A 17,570-nucleotide genomic window follows, 5' to 3' on the forward strand; every position below is an offset into this window, starting at 1 on the left:
AATGAGACTTTGACATCAATAGTAACTTTCCCATTAGTTTGGTCACTGATCTCTTTTCTTATTCTCTTAACTAGACTAGTGTTATTGTTCTCATTTATTCTTAGAGAGTGGGACCAAAGCTTATTAAGGGTGGGATATGTCAATCATGACAAAGTAATTTGAGAATATGAAAGATATATGAGAAATTTCAGAATTTTGGCTTCCATTTGATAAGCCAAATCTTAATAATGGAGAAAAATTAAACCCTGGCAGGTTTTTTTTTTCCTCCAAACATATTCTTATTTAACCGTTCAGTAACTTCATACATGAAACATTACTTAATTATTACTTATCCAGCCTAAGAAATTCTAAAAATTCAGAATTCTATGCCCTAAATAATAGATCTGATTACCTCCATGGTATATGTGACTTACAATTTGCTTAAGAATTTCCATCTATCTTTCTCTGCTATCTCTTCTACCCCAACCCACCTTCCTACCAGTCTAAACACCACATTGCAAAATTAAATAAAAAATAAACAGTCAATTTGCCAGCTTAGGCACATCTAGATGCAATCTTAGTCTTGTGAACCTCTTCCTAATGTCTCTGTATATCATTTTTCTGGTATTTACTATAATAATTATATATTGATATGGTTTAATAAAATGATGCCATAGAATATTATATATGCTCCTGGATGACTGAGTAAGTTTTATTTAAATCAAATTTTCATTAGTTCATTTTTTTTTTTTTTAGTTTTTTGATTTCTTCCCTTTCGATCTGCCCATTCAGTCATTCATGTATTCATTCAACAAATATTGATGGCTCTTTCGATGCCATGCCTTATGCTAGGCTCTCAAGTTACAAAGATGAATAAATTTGTGGTTTTAAAGCACTTGTAATAATGGAAAATGCTGATATGCAAGTAAAAACATAAATTAGATTGGGGTTAGAGGAATATGCAAAATATTTTGAAAATGCATGGAGTAGTAAGAAAGCTATTGCTGAAGTAAGGGAATCTTTGAGAAATGTGAGATATTGGTACAAGTTCTCCATATGGCGAAATGTATAAAGGATTCTTCACACAGAGGGAACAGCATGTGCAAAGATGTAATAGAGTCTTGAAGCAGCATGGGGTTTATACAATTTGGCCATGACTAGAAGTTATATAAGAGGGAGATAATGTCACTAGATGAACATGGGCAAATTTAGGACAGATTGTGACAGACCTTGTATGCTAAATAATTTGGAATTTATTCTCTAGGTCATAGGGAGCCATTGATGGTGTTTAGCTGAAAGAGTGCTGTCATTAAACTTGACAACAGTATGGAAAATGAAAGACCCTAGAAAAGCAACCAATTTAGAGGCTGTTAAAATATTTTAGGAGAAAATACTTGAAGTGATTATAGCTGTGGGAATGGGGATAAAGTATTACATTCAAAAGTTAATTGGATAAAAAACAGGAGAGAGATGCATCTGTAAGCCTAAAATAGCAGAAATATTGGTGGTCAAGGTGCAAATATTAAGTGAATATTTTATATTATGCACTTATCTAGGGAAAAAGAACTTCTAATTTTGATGACATTAGTATCACATATATTTGTCCATTTTACAAGGAATTTAATAAGTACCAAATTAGGCATAACTTAGAGATTCTTCTTGAAAAGCTCTGCTTTGATGAGAGGTACATTAACTTTAACAAAAGGGTCAGCATAAGAGGAATTCTAAGGATATGATTAAACAACCTCTAATGTAATGTATCTTTCCCTAAAAAGCATTTCAGAACACCTGATAATTTATCTGGAAGAAAGATTGAAATTGAATGATTCTTTCTCTTCTTACTTTCACTTGAGATAGAAAATACATCTAGTTAAAGATTAGATAATTTTAAAATATTCTTGTATTGAAATGCTTAGTGTTTAAATGTATAAGTGTCTTTATATAAAAATAAAATATTCTAAATATATACATAATAATATTCTTGTAGGTATATATGTTTGGGACTGATTCCTACCAGTCTCAAAGTGCAACAATCCTCAGAGAATTTTAGGCTTTGATTGTGGATAAGAAGTAATAAACCTTTAGGGACCAGGGTGACTTAGTCTGTTAAGCATCTGACTTCTGCTCAGGTCATGATCTCTCGGTTCGTGAGTTCAAGCCCCATATCAGGCTCTGTGCTGACAGCTCAGAGCCTAAAGCCTGCTTCTGATTCTGTGTCTCCCTCACTCTCTGCCCCTCCCCTGCTCATGCTCTGTCTCTCTTTGTCTCTCAAAAATAAATAAAGGTACTAGTTCATTTGGGATAGTAAAGAGAACAAAAATGTTGCTTAAAAATGTACACCCTGCTTTAATGGGACATTTTTATGTTACAGTTTGTTATTTCCAAACTAACTGTATCTCCTGCCTATAGAAAAACATCTAGATTTTATTTCAAAATTTGTGCTGCAAATTTCTGAAATGAGACCAAAGTAAAGATCTTTTGTCATTGATTTCATGCACTTTAAAAAGTAACAGCCTTCTCTGAATGAACTATCTATGAAATAGGTTATATAATATCTCCTGAGAAAAAATTTTTTCGATAACTTTGCATAGCTACCCCAACTCAGAGATTTCGTTTTCCATTTAAGGAAAGAAAATTAAATTCCACAAAATTCTAGTCTTTAGAACAAAATTTCATTCTGACTGCTTGTATCAAACTACATGACATCAGATTTCATTTTCCTCCTATTCTGTTACAGGTGCCATTGAAGTTGAGATACCTTAGAGAGGTAGCTATTTTCTTGACAAAAAGGCTGAAAATAGTTTGTGATTAGTATTAACAATAGGGTGAGCTAAGAAAAAGATATGTTTGACCGTGAATTTTTCAATTTATGTATTCAAATAAATACATAAATTTTTTCTAGTAAATATTTATCAGAATATTCTTCTTTGTATCCCAGAATGATTTAACTTGTGTAAATTCAGTTGGTCACATATATATTTTATCCAGCATACTGGAAAAATGCATACTCATAACTGCTAATTTCTCTGAAAAGGAATCGTTGGTTATGATTCCAAACTACAGTTTATCACTGAACTGTCTTTTAGTCTGTGGACAGATTGTTGAAAATTTCATGCAATTATGTTGACTATGGCTCCTCATTTATTTCTATATTCCTTGACCTGAAGAACCTTACATTGAAGTGTCAATATTGTAGTCCACCTCAATTGTTTGTTTATTGCTCTGAGAATCCAGTTTGTGTTATGAGGGGGCAGTTCTGTGTTTGGATTTAAAAATCCAAATCATAATCCATGCAGTGATCATCGAATTAATGTTGGAAAAGGAATCCAAGTCTCAGCATGCTGCTGGTGAAATAGCATAAATATATATACGAAGGGTTTTGTTCTAAGAAGTCACTTTGAAAACACTGAAAAAAACAATGGGAGCATGTTGTGCTTATGTATTTTGAAACTCAGTAGCTCTTGCATTTGGGTCTGTAGAATATTTAAATACACACTGAAACCAAAAAAGGAAGGGAATCTAATAAACACCACTCTCCAAATTTACAATATTCTAGAGTGTTTCTTTCTTGGTAGGATATTTCATTTTAGTACTTTTGGAAAAAAAATCTCTATCATTCACAGTCCATTACAAACAGTAGACTTCACAGGCTATTTTATGCCAATGGTGTTGATGTGCTGCTGTTTACAATACAATAAAAGTTAATGGAAGGGAGCAAAATACAATTCAGTTACTATAGAAATGTTCCTGAAACAGTAAAATAAATTGAAATTAACTGCCATTTCTAAAAAGTCTTAGAATTTCAGTGTCAATCATGTCTTTCAGTTTTGTTCCTTGAATAGCACATGTTACCTTACATTGTGTATATGTTTAAATAGATTATTATTTTGCAAATGCCACATATATTCCATATACTTTTTGAAATGGGAAATTTTAAGTATTACCCTAGTATGACTTTTCAACCACTTTCAAAAATCTTATCCATCTTAAATAAGAGGCAGTGGGGTATGGGGATCAGTAGGTCTGGCTTTGTTCCAGGTTACTCTCTAAGCAGGTTGCTTTGCCACAATATGGTTCAATGTTTTTATCTATAGAATGGGGTTTTTTATTTAATAAGTGACTTTCTAACATTTCTGAAAGGAATTTAGCTGAGGTTGGAACTGGGAGAGAAGACTGTTTTATCAATTACTTCACCTACCCCTACTTATTCTTAGGACTACCTAGAGCACATTTTAAAATGCTTGTAATATGTTACATTATTCTCTGTTTTTTATTCTGGAACCATATTTGTAATTGTAAGAATTTGCAAAACCCAGATAGTAAACTCATGTAAATGGCTCTATTGATAACTGTCCCATAGGTAAAGTCCTTTTTTTAAGCTTCACAAACACATTCCTAGTGCATGTGTGGGGGCTATCATAACTCCTATATTTAGTTCTGATAATCGCCTCTGAAAACACATTGCCAAATGTCTATGAAGATTTGTATCACCAGCAGAAAAATTCAGAACCTTTCAAAGCAACAGTACTATATGTTTACCAAGTGCACAAAGCAATGTTGCTTTGTTTAGAGACTGGAAAGCAGTGTCCTGGTCAAGAGATGATATTTATAGGCAGAGTGTAGTTTTCAAAATAAATGTACTACAATTTGTATTGTCTGCTCTATAAATACTCACATTCATTAACAGAAATACTCTTTTTAGGTATTAAATATTGAAATGGCCATATTTGACCTTCTATTATGAATAACTTAAAAATATGTAGATGAGAGAGGGTGCCTGGGTGGCTCAGTTGTTTAATAAGTACCTGACTTTGACTCAGGTCGTGATCTCACAGTTTGTGAGTTTGAGTACCAAATCCGGTGAGTTCGAGTTCCGCTGCGGGTGAACATGAGTTCCTCTTTGGTTAAAACACAAGCCCCGGGGGAGCCCCACTTTCTCTCTCTCACTCTTATTCTCTCTTTCTCTGCCTCTCACCCACTTACGCCCCCCCACCTCAAAAAAATATAGATGAGAGATGAGAGAGAGGAAGTTGTTGTTTTATTAAACCACATATTCTTACTCTATATGGAGAATGTGTATTATTTGAAGTGGATGCCTTTAGCCTCTAATGGCTTTAAGGATGCCTTTAGTCTCTTACTAATGGCTTTAAAGAAGAGCTCTAAATACAGCACTAATTTCTATGTTCTCCATCTATATTACATTCATTTCAATAAGTATGCATTTAAGTGTCCCAGTATACACTAATTCATTAAGGAAGGACATATAACTATTGTTTGGATATTTGATCGGTGTTTAAAAGATGTCCTCATATTATAGAGTCTCAGGTAGTAGCAGCTCAGATCTGGTATGCACTATGGCATATGCCAAATAGAAGAAATTTATTTTTTATTCCCTTCAAGGTTTCACTGATGGATAAACTTTTTGAAAAATTGTGTTCATATTGAAAAAAGTAAATATTGAAATTCTATCATAATATTTGGAAATGTTGGCTATCCTTAGTGTTCTTGCCATTTCTTAATGCCTTTATTCATTTCAAACAATGGACTTTGGACCCATTTGCCCGAAATTTTATTTACAATACTGTTACCATTAATTAGGGTTGTGTTAAAGAATAGGCAGGAAAAGTGTTCATGGAGGCAAATATTAAATGGAACATTTCTTACCCTATTGTAGATAGTTCTGAGGAAGTACTTATAAGAAAAAGAGGATTCTGCAATCAATAACACTGAAGGGGATGCATAATTACTGACAAAGAACAAATGTCTTTGGCCCTAAGGTTATATAAAGCACTTTCTTTTTGATGGGGTGTTGGTAGCTACAGCTACTGGCTCAGCACTCATGCTCTGGAAATTAGTAGACTGTGGCCATTTTGCCACCCACCCAGTCTTCTCTGTCACTTCTCATAAACTAAAATCCATTATCCACCCACTTACTGACCACTGTCATGGATCTCCCACTTTCTTTGGCACATTAAACTACTTTCTTTCATCATCTAATTTTATTGTGTGTTTTCCAGCGTACATTTTCTTTAGCCTTACTTTAATCTCACCTCATTTTTTCAATGCTAAATGTTTCTCTCTTTTTCATTTCATCCTTTTGTTTTTGTTTGTTTGTTTGTATGTTTTCATGCTCTCTTCCATTAATTTATGCCCTAGCTTCTCTACGTAGCTTGTTGTACATTATTTTTCTGGAATGGTGTGAGGGAAAATTGTTAGTATCAAGGTCTCTCAGAATAGAGGATTAGTGAGCATCCTGATCCTCTTTTCTGAAGACAGATGCTGTTTTCATCAAGGTCAATAGTTTGTACCGTACTGCCTAGACAATGAGTATCGTTGATTGTTTTTGATCTGGGAAGAGATATAAGAGATAAAAAATATGTGTGTACATTTCGGATGCCAGGGTGGCTCAGTCTGTTAAGCAACTGACCCTTGACTTCAGCTCAGGTCATGATCCCAGAGTCTTGGAATTGAGCCTTTCACTGGGCTCTGCACTGACAACATGGAACCAGCTTGGGATTCTCTTTCTCCCTCTCTATCTAACCCTCCCCTGTTCATGCTTGCCCTCTCTGTCTCTCTCTAAAGATAAATAAACTTAAAATGTAAATATATTTCATATATATTGAGATATATATATATGAAATACTACCTGGAGGGAGTTCTAGTTGGCCTACCTTTACTTCTTTGCCATGTTCCAAGTTCTAGAATGCAGACCTCTGTGGACTGAATCACCAAGGCTCTGTCATCTTCTGCCTTCAGGTTGAAATGAATCCATGGGAAACATTGACAGGAGATTAGAATGTGGATGGAGGAAGATGTTGGAATATTTATTTATTTCCTTTCCCTCTTGCTTACCCACAGTGGTTTGGCAGTGGCTGAGTTCCTCCACTAAATGACCACTGTTCTTATTGCATGGCTCTTTTCCACTAGCCATAGCTTTCACCAGGTTCTGGTAACAGACCTAAGCAAAAAAAAAAAAAAAAAAAAAAAAAAAAAAAAAATCCATCATCAGTACCTGACCATACCCATACTTCTGTAAATAATTCATTTATTCTTTTCAATTATCATTTAAAATTTATTTTCTATATGCAATAAGAAATCTGGCTGATATAAAAGGGATAGGAAAAGGTTAAAAACAATAAAAAAGTTGGAATAATTTTGCAGTATTTCAGGAACTTGAGCCTTAGGATAATATCATCAAGAATCAGACAGTAGAAGTCTTAAAATACATTAAAAAAGAAAAAAATGACAGAATTTCATGTTTTATCTAATATAATTGTTAACTTTACTTTAAAATTTTAAGAGATTAAATTTCTAAACCTAGTTGGTCATACACTGACAACTATTAGGGCATTTTCTTCCAAGCATTGCGTAAATTCTTTATACTCAAAAGGAAAAAAAAATAGTAATGTTCAAGTTAGTCTGTAATTTTGATGGTTAGTGGTTGCATTCTATGAACCCTGTTTTACTATAAAAAATATTGCTAAGGTTTTTTTAGTAATTTTTTAATGTTTATATAAGAAAAAGAGAGAGAGAGCGTATCTCTGGTGAAATTTCTATTTTAACCCATTGGGCAAAGTAGTGCTTAATCTGCCATTATCCCAATATTATATTCTACCTATAGCACCAACTATGACATTTTAACTCTACAAAAGATGGACACTGTGTAATTTGTGCATTTTGTTCCTAAGTATTTAAACTAGATAAGTTGAAATACAAAATTAGAAAGATATTATCTAGGAATACACTTGTTTAGCATGACGAATGCTATCCAAAAAAAAATGAATAATCAAGAGTATTGTTATAGAATAACTCTAACTGTGAGGCATTGGTTAAGCCAAAAGCATATTCTGGATTTCCACCTTTTCTATTTGCCATAATTACTAGGAACATTAATAGGATAGCATCCAACCTGACTAAAAAGGAAAAACTCCAGGGGTGCCTGGGTGGCTCAGTCAGTTAAGCATCTGATTTCAGCTCAGGTCATGATCTCATAATTTGTGAGTTTGAGCCCCACATCAGGCTCTGCACTCACAGCGTGGAGCCTGCTTGGGATTCTCTCTCTCTCTCTCTCTCTCTCTCTCTCTCTCTCTCTCTGCCCTTCCCCAACTTGAGCTTTCTCTCTCACTCAAAATAAATAAATAAACTTAAAAAAAAAAAGGAAAAACTCCATAAAGAGTATCCTTTGATTTATTTTTTTTGCAAAACACCAACTTCTTTATTCTGATAGATATAGTCTATAAGATAAAAATTAGGAGCCTAGTACTTGAGTGAAATGCTGGAAATAGTACAATAAATAAGGCTCTTATCCGGAATAGAGACTTAACTACAGAAAGCAGCTTTAAAATAGGCTTTAAGGATATAATAAATACCTGTTAAACTGCAGCCCACACAATAGTTGTATTTTTTCTGTCCTTTTTTTAATATATCTACTGAATACCTATAAACAAAAACTTCCTAAGTTTGTTTTTCACATTTGTGTTTTAATTAAGCAAGTGCAGTCTTCTATATGACAATTGGTCATATTATTTTTCTCTTAAAAAGGATAGCCTTTATTGTTTTTAGCAAACATTGACTACTTTTTCCATAAACACAACCACATCTCAGTGAATTTGTTAAATGTTTCTTTCATGCCATCACATTCCATGTTTATATTTATATGGACTTATTATTATGAACTTATTATGAATTATATATGAATATATAGTTATATATGTTATAAATGTATTACAAATGTGCATGCATGTATTTTATAAATGCATGTATACATATATGCACACATATTTACAAAGCAAAAATAAGTAAACAAATAAAGAGACAACCAAAAATAAGCAATTTTATTTTACTCATTCTAAATCAGAAAAGTTTCTTATACCAAAATATATGATGATTTGGCTTGGAACATCTCTTTTAATCTCAACGTGGCCTAAATTCAACATCTGTTGATGGAAAAACAACCATGGCATGCATTTATTTATACTTATCATTTAGCAGTTAATATATGGCGATTTTTTTTCACAGAAGCTTAAGCAAATAGTCAACTTGTTGTAGAGATTTAAGTCCTAAAGAAGAAATAAAGCATACTGCCAACTTGTGAGCTGAACTCCTAGAAAGGCAATATAAAAGTATTTTGTTTGTTTATTTTGCTTTATTTTGTTTTGCTTGATTTTCATGGGCATTGTTTGTGGCTATTAAGTGAACTTTTCACCATCTCTTAGAGAATAGATTGTTGGAGCTACTATAGTATTAGATGTATGGGAATGGATTTCATCTCGTTAACTCAAGTTGGTGTTTTTACTTTGTTTTCTCAAGAATAAATATTCTGGTGGTTGTATGTGATGCTGTTAGGGAAATAAACATGTTTGCCAAATGAGCAGTCCTGGAGCGGGCTTATAAAGCCACTAGAGTGACATTCCTATTCTTTACGCCAATATCAAATAAGGGATTAAATCAAACAGATGGTCACTGTGGGCAAATGGGCTAATTTTCTTCACTTTGACCTTTTCTATATTCTCTGTACATTCAGCTGTGTGCCATCCTTCTTCTGAAATAAGAGTTCACCTTTCTGATCTCCATAAATTTATATTGATTATCTGATAACAGAGATTTTTCTGGTGAGTAATCACTATAAGATTAGGGATAGTAAACTTGTCCAGTACTTAATTTTCCTCATGTCTGAAAATCACAGAAAAAAAATCACTTAATTTCAATCAAGTAATTAGGTAAACTGACTTTCATATGGAGCTTATGAAATTAGTCATTGCTTTATATACTTCTAGTAGCTTACTAAGGCTGCTATAACAAAATACACAAGCTGGGAGTCTTAAACAACAGCAGTTTAGTTTTTCACAGTTCTGGAGGCTGGAAGTCCAAGACCAGGGTGGTGGCAGACTTGATTTGTTCTGAGGCCTCTTTTCTTGGCTTATAGATGGTCCTCTTCCTGTGTCTTCACATAACCTTTTCTCTGTATGTGTACTCCCCTGGTGTCTGTTTCTCTCTTATAAGGACACTGGTCACATTGGATTAGGACCCCACTCTTTTCTGCCTCCAGATACAGTCATCCTGGGGGGAGGAGGAAACAGTTCAGTCTATACCAACACTTTATCCTACTAGGCTGGCTTTCTTGAAAACAGTGCTAGTAGGTAAAGTGGCAAAGAACTCAACAGCCAGAGTCTGATTTAGATTCTCATTTACTTGTTTTTAATCCCCCTCTTTGGTCAAATTACTTAAATTTTCTAGATCTTAGCTTTCCCATCTGCAAAGTGAGATCTATCTACTATACAATAAAATTATGAATATTAAATAAGATATATAAAGTAGATATCGTATCACAGGGTTTCTCAACCTCAGAACTATTAATATGTGAGTGTGATCATTTTTTGTTTCGGGGCCAGAATTGCCTCCCCCTCCCACTGAGAACCACACTGGCCAACTTCCTGGTATCAAAGTGCTTAACAAATGTCAGCCATAGTTACTTACTGAATAGTTACCAAAAACGACGCAACATTGGAGATGTTCATAGTCAAATTCTTACAATGGCTCTACTTTTTATATATACATTAAATCTCTGGTGGACAGAGATTCTTTTAAAATGATGATTAATTTTTTGAGCCTGTATTTAATGATGAGATTATTTACTTTGCATCTAAGGAAATGTGAGTTGATCTTTCTGGGAGTTTCAACTTACTCTGCCAATTTTCATTTTATTTTGAAAATTTCCAAACATACATATATGTTGAGAGATTGTTATAATCACCCATCACCAAGATTAACCTGGTTTTTAACATTTTGCCACATTTGTTTTATCTTTCTGGAATGAATTTGTACACCTAAAGAGGGAAAATGGGAATAGTTTGTGTAAGTAACTCAGATATAATTCATTCTGGTAAAGTGTTCTTTTCATCTTTCTATCCAATTCCACATATCATTGTAGCGATAGACTCCATGTCTGTAGGAATACACAGATCATTCACTTTGAGTACTTGCATCAAAAGTGTACACATATGGATTTTGCTTGAGTTTTACTTCCTTCATAGGCATAGTATCTATTCTGAGATGGAGTTCTGGCTAGACCCTAACGTGTAATCTATTTGCAGGAGACTCATCTTATTGCTTTTATTTCTATTTTCTCTGAGTGATAGTGAATTCTCTGACCACATTTGGCCCAGTTGAACAAAACTAACCAATTGTGCTTGAAATTTTGATAGTTTTTCAGTTACTACTCAGGAATATGCCAAACATTAATTCTCAGTCATGAAAATCTGTTATAAAAAGGTACTTATTACTGGGCTTACAGTACCTTTTTTCATCAATGAACAGTTTCTCAGAATTTCTAATAGATCTGAAAATAAATATGAAGAAATATTGGAATGCTTGTGCAAATTAAGGAATTTCCATTTTTTTATTTATAGCTTTTGAAAAGTTTTTTGAAGAAAATTCTATCATATTTTAAAGTTACTTAATCTTAAATCACCAAACAAATTTATTATATCTCATGTACCTTTTAGGACCCTGGAATCTCTTGAATGAAAAATTCACATTTGTGATGCTCAATCTACTCTTCACATTTAAACCTAGTCCTATAATGAAAGTATAATTAGGAAATAATTTTAACCTGCAACTAAACAGTTTTATGACTGTTAAACCTGCTTAATACATTGTGGTCTGTCACACTTATTTTCCTTCATCCCTATGCCAGCTCATCTTGCATGTAGAAATATTCATAAAATCTCAGTGACTAAAAATAGTTTATAGTAGTCTTATAGTCACTTTATCTCCAAGGAGTTAAACAACATCTCATCCTGGATATATAATTTAATCAATTTGAAAGTGGGAGAAAACAGTACAACGACCTGTAGATTTAAGGATTTAAGTTGGGAAAAACTGGATGGATGGAGATATATATATATATATATATATATATATATATATAGAGAGAGAGAGAGAGAGAGAGAGAGAGAGAGAGAGAGAATGGTATTTCTTTCTGTTGAAGCCTCCATTATTTGTGAGCAGGATTGCATTCATTTCTTCCTAGTGGTCGAATCAGGCTAACTCTGAGCAAAGCAAACTCCTGTGCCAGATCCTGCATTCTCTTAACCGGTAATAAAGAACCTTGCTGGCCTGACAGGTTGTCACAGCAATTATTCACATGAAGTTCTGTAGCAGTTGTATCTGTCAGCCCATGTAGTATTGAATATTTTAACTGGCAGTCTTCCAAGACTGAACATTAATCTTACCATCTCCTATTACAGTCCCTAATCAAGATATTCCAGGGGTGATTGCACTAACATTGTTTGAAGACTACATCTACTGGACTGATGGGAAAACCAAGTCACTCAGCCGTGCCCATAAAACCTCTGGAGCAGACAGACTCTCACTGATTAACTCATGGCATGCCATCACAGATATCCAGGTGTATCATTCTTATAGACAACCTGATGGTAATTATTCTTTCCATGATTTCCATAAGCGCATCAACATCTTTTAGTAACATTCCATTTTTGTTTCCTCCATGGTTAAGTGTAAATTAATTTTTGAGAATGAGTAACAGATTTCATTATGTAGCATAATTGTATAGGATGAATTCAGTTGATATCGAATATGTCTATTAAGGAATATGATTAGAAACTCAATAATAGTACAGAGAATTATTAATTTGTTGATACATTAAGTTGAAGTGACAATAATACATGTAGTTGGAGAAATAAAGAATGCATTCTTGAAATGATTTATTTACAAAATAGTCATAGGATCCTTACTTTCTGGAATGCTGGGTAAAAGGAATTATATTTAAGTATCTATGGGGCTCTAAAAATGAGGAATATATCAAATTTGCTTCAACATATGTCTAGTAGGAATTCTATCAGGCCTTATGGAATAAATATTTGATTATTTTGCTTAAAACACTATTTGGCTTAGAAAACAAGGCCACTACACTATTAGTTGTAGCTCATTGTTCCATTGTTTTATTTTACATTTATATTTCGAAACATATGTTTGTCTTCATCCAAAATGCTTTTAGTCCGTATTTTTCTGATGGACAAGTTTTTTCTACTAAAATGCTTGTTTTTGTGAAATGTATCCTTAAAGTTTTTTAATGGCAAAATTAATGCCATTGGACAATGAGTAAAATTTATCATAAAATACAATTATATTTATGACCTTGATGAATTCTTGATTACAAAATTCTACAACTTATGAAGTTTAAATGTCCTATCTCTGATCCCATGCTATATTATTGGTCTTGATTATTCTGTTTTGTTGTTTCTTTCTCATCTGTAGTCTCTAAACATCTCTGCATGATAAATAATGGCGGTTGCAGTCATCTGTGCCTCTTAGCCCCCGGAAAGACTCACACCTGTGCATGTCCCACCAACTTCTATCTTGCAGCTGACAACAGGACTTGCTTATCCAACTGCACAGCCAGTCAGGTCAGTAGAGGTCTAGAAATCATTTCATGGGATGTATTATCGAGCTGTTAGAAAGATTTTGCCTGAACTTTGTTTATTGGCTTAAACCATTTTGAAATGTCATTTTTTCGTTGTTGTTTAGCATAACATTTTATACATCATATAGAGGGGTCACAGAGTAAGGGAAAAGCAATCAGTGTATATCATTAGAATGAGACCTTAGGAAATAGAGGAAAAAAGAGAAACAAAATCAAACCTGAAAACCATTTTTACACAGCTCTGCACAGAACAGTGGTTCAGATCATGAGTGGCCATAACAGAACCATCAGAAGAGATATGACATATTTGATGAAGGCAAGGTGGTTGAGGCATAGCTATATGCAGCTTAAACAAAGAAAAAATTCTCCCTAGATAATCTGCTCTATCACCATCTCTGCTCCTTTCCCATTCCTCAGAGAAAGTGATGTGGAAAAGATGAATTAGACAAAAAGTAGGTTTCTAGATATTTTTATTGAAATATTATATGATCTAAATAATTTCATTCTAAAACCTCTTTTTCTTCAGCATGTAATTGTTTTTAGTAAAGGCATTAAAATTTCTACTCGATGGTAGTTGCATGAACTTAACATTATTACTTTCAAATTTTAGGTAACAGTCATATGACATTATAAGATTTAATTTTGTTATATTTGAGTCATTCTGTTATTTAAGATAAAATTGTCAAAGAAACTATGATTTTTTTAAAATTACTAAATTTGTTCTTGGAATTCTGTGTCTTGAATTTGCTAGTTTTCTAATTCTAGCAGTTAATTCATGGCACAACACTGAATTTCTCTCAGGATGTGCTTATTTTCAGAATGGAGAAGCTAATACGAGTTCACCCAGCTTCTCAAATTATCACTATGAGTATCACCATTAAAAAGTGGTAGAAATGCAGAAGACCAGACCACTTTGAGGAAGGCAGTATGTGTGGAGGTTAAGGCACATACACTGAAGCCAGATTCACTGTGTCTGTAACCCTGACTCTGCTTAAATTGGCTGAATTTATCCTGGGTTTGTTATTTAGACTGTTGATGCCTCAGTTTTCTCATATTTTAAGTGGAAATGTAATATATCCAGGCCACTATTTTGGCGATTCAATGGAAAAAGTCTTGGTACACGGTAAGTGCTGTTATTGCCCTTGCCCTGTAGTGAGTGCAAACAAAATGTATTTAAGGGGATTTGTGCAAGTAGTGTCAGCTGCCATCAGGAGGTTCTGATGTGTAATTGGAAGCACAGGTCACAGTTTCTTCTTTCTTTACAAAGTGTGTTCTAATTATAGTCCCCTGTTTGTGTAACTAAAATACATTATCTTTAGAGAACTAGATATTTAAGTCACAGTGACACATGAAATAAGCAACTTAATTATTCCTAGAGAGAAAATTTAAGGGAGAAATCACAGGTTTTTAAATATTTTTTTTTCATGTTTATTTATTTTTGAGAGAGAGAGGCAGAGAGAGAGAGAGGGAGATGGAGAACCTGAAGCAGGCTCCAGGCTCTGAGCAGTCAGCACAGAGCCAGACGTGGGACTCAAACTCAAGAACTGTGACATAATGATGTGAGCCAAAGTCGATGCTTAACTGACTGAGCCAACCTGGCACCCGTTTTTTAAATATTTTTAAATATAACTCCTGTTAGTGCTGTTTAGTTTAGACAAATCTCCTGCTTAAATTCCAGGTTATTCTGAAGTATCCTCCGGTCCTTTGTTCTGGAGTGGTTCATGAGTCACTCTGTTGAGGTAACACTGGTCTTAGGTGACTTGGTAGAAATGATGCCTGCCTACCCTACTTCTAGTGTGATGAGCCTCAGGAGCCAGCCAGAAATAGAGTAAAGCCAAAGGCTGCCTGACACCCAGAGGAATACCTCAAATAGTAGGACATAGGGAGTCAAACATCAGCTTTTATATAATCATAAAAGGGATAAAACCTTTCAAATTATTATGTAAGATAACCTATAGTTATACTTATTCAGTGACAAAAAAAAAATCAGATCAATGAAATGAATACCCAGAAAAAAATTACTCATGTAATTAAATTATTTCCCAGTTTGGTATCAATGGTGACATGATGAAAATATTTATAACTTTAAAATACCCCAATAGTGTTTTTACATGAAATTTTTTAAAAATTCAAGAACAAGACAGAACAACAGTGAACCAAATTGTGGGTTCAATATCTTTGTTGTCAGCAGTACTTCCTGAAAAGAAGAGTCGTCACTTAATTTTTTTCATTTTTATGAAAAACTTAATGAAGAACTATTAATGCAATCCCTTAGTGGTTATCCCAGCAAGTCTTATGGTTTATGCGACCATTTGCTGCTGATTTTTTCCTGATGCAGTGAGAAAAGAAACTACTGACTGTACACCACTTCTTGCAGAAAAGTCGGTTCATAGAAACACAATTTTTAGTGAGGTTTGAAATTGAAGTGAAGCAAATAATATAGACATTTTAGAATCATACTATTAAACATTCTGACCAAAACGTTACATTTTAAATTTATCTTACCCAAAGATTTTTATTTTTTAACATCTAATGAATGCAACCAATGATATATCCCTTGAATGATACTGATTTTTAGAAAAATAAAATAGACAAATCATACCAGTAAGAATTCTATTAGAATTTAAAATGAACATGAAAATCTATTAAAAAATCAAGATTAAATCCAATTCTTATATCATTTATTACTTCAAATATTAAATTTAAATTATTTTTATTTCCTAATAAAGAATTAATTAAAAATAGCTTTACTTATTTTTTAAATGGAGACTTTCTCTATCACAAGTAAACTTCACTTGTGTATTCAGGATTTGCATTTTATACTTGTATCCATTTTAATAGACGTGTATTTAGTAGTTTCTTCATAGCTTCTTCTTGTGGGTGATAATTGCAGTTTGCAATTTATTTTATGAAGATATTAGTCTTGGAGAACATTTACCATGAAGAATGTTTTATATTTATATTTAGCATTTATCTTTTTTAAGTTACTGTATTTAAGTATGAGAAAAATGAAGCCCAGACACAAAATAGAAGAAATCATCCTCTGAGGGTAATGAATAAAATGTTGATTAGCATAAAAAGTAACATCATAAGTATATTTTACCCTGGCCTTCTCTTAGCTCAAAACCTTTTTATGTTCTTATTAAAAAGGAAATGGCAAGAACAATCGTCATATCATATATAATTCCAACAGTTGGTGTTTATTTAAATCAGGCATATGTAGTGAGTTTTAAAATACGTATTTTAGATATTTTCAAATCTTGATTGGGGAGACTATGAATATACTCAGGAGGTATGAAATCCTCTTACTAATGTACTTTGATATACTGTAATGACTGGAAATGTTTAATGTTCAGGGCAATTGCTTTCAGAGTTAGCCTTATATCCCCAGACAGTCACTATCTATAAAGGTAATATTTTTCCTGTGGTAATTTATGAAAACCACCACAGACATGACCACAGGCTAAGCAAATACGAGAAAATCAGTTGAACAGTCAGCTCTTGCCTTGGATTCACAGTGCTCTATTCCCTCCCATATTGCTACTGGGGAAAAAAATCACTCTCTTATTTAAGAAAATAATGTAAATCTGCCTTTAATCAACTTCATGATATCCAAAGAACTTCAGCAAAGGCTAGCATCAAATTCTCTCTTACTTGAAGAAAGTAATAGTATTTTCTTTTCTTTTTCTTTTTCAAGTTTATTTATTTCGAGAGAGAATGTGTAGAACACACGCAGGGGAGAGCCAGAGAGAGGGAGGGATGGAGAGAGAAAATCCCAGCAGGCTCCATTCTGTCAGACAGTGGGGAGCCTAAGGTGGGATTTGAATTCAGAGCTGTGAGATCATGACCTGAGCCTAAATCAAGAGTCCAACACTTAACCAACTGAACCACCCAGGCGCCCCAATACTTTTAGCTTACTAATAATCCATTTCATTCAACAAAATTAAACCTAGACTGTAGTTTTCTCTGTTACATATCTGTCTGGCATACAGCACGCTAAGATAAATGTCACCTTGCGTTCAGGTCACTCACATGAGAATCACAACAGAAACACTTCAGAAAGAAAATTAATAAATTTTAGAAAATTATGAAACTAATATTTTCAGTTCCAGATAAATTTTGTATACATGCTTTTCCCTGAATTTCT

At 33.5% G+C, this 17,570-nt stretch overlaps 1 protein-coding gene across 3 annotated transcripts in view; it reads left to right on the forward strand.

Moving 5' to 3' along the window:
* LRP1B (LDL receptor related protein 1B) overlaps positions 1–17,570 on the forward strand; it is a 1,899,539-nt gene that overhangs the window by 1,663,531 nt on the left and 218,438 nt on the right. For all 3 annotated transcript variants that reach the window (XM_078451331.2, XM_078451332.2, XM_078451333.2), the window contains exons 61-62: positions 12,228–12,416; positions 13,258–13,406. In XM_078451331.2, the coding sequence (XP_078307457.2) occupies positions 12,228–12,416; positions 13,258–13,406 (338 nt within the window). The remainder of the gene's footprint in view (positions 1–12,227; positions 12,417–13,257; positions 13,407–17,570) is intronic.

The sequence above is a fragment of the Panthera onca genome, chromosome C1 (genome assembly GCF_046562875.1).
Source record: "Panthera onca isolate mPanOnc1 chromosome C1, mPanOnc1 haplotype 2, whole genome shotgun sequence".
NCBI classification, from domain to species: Eukaryota; Metazoa; Chordata; class Mammalia; order Carnivora; family Felidae; genus Panthera; species Panthera onca.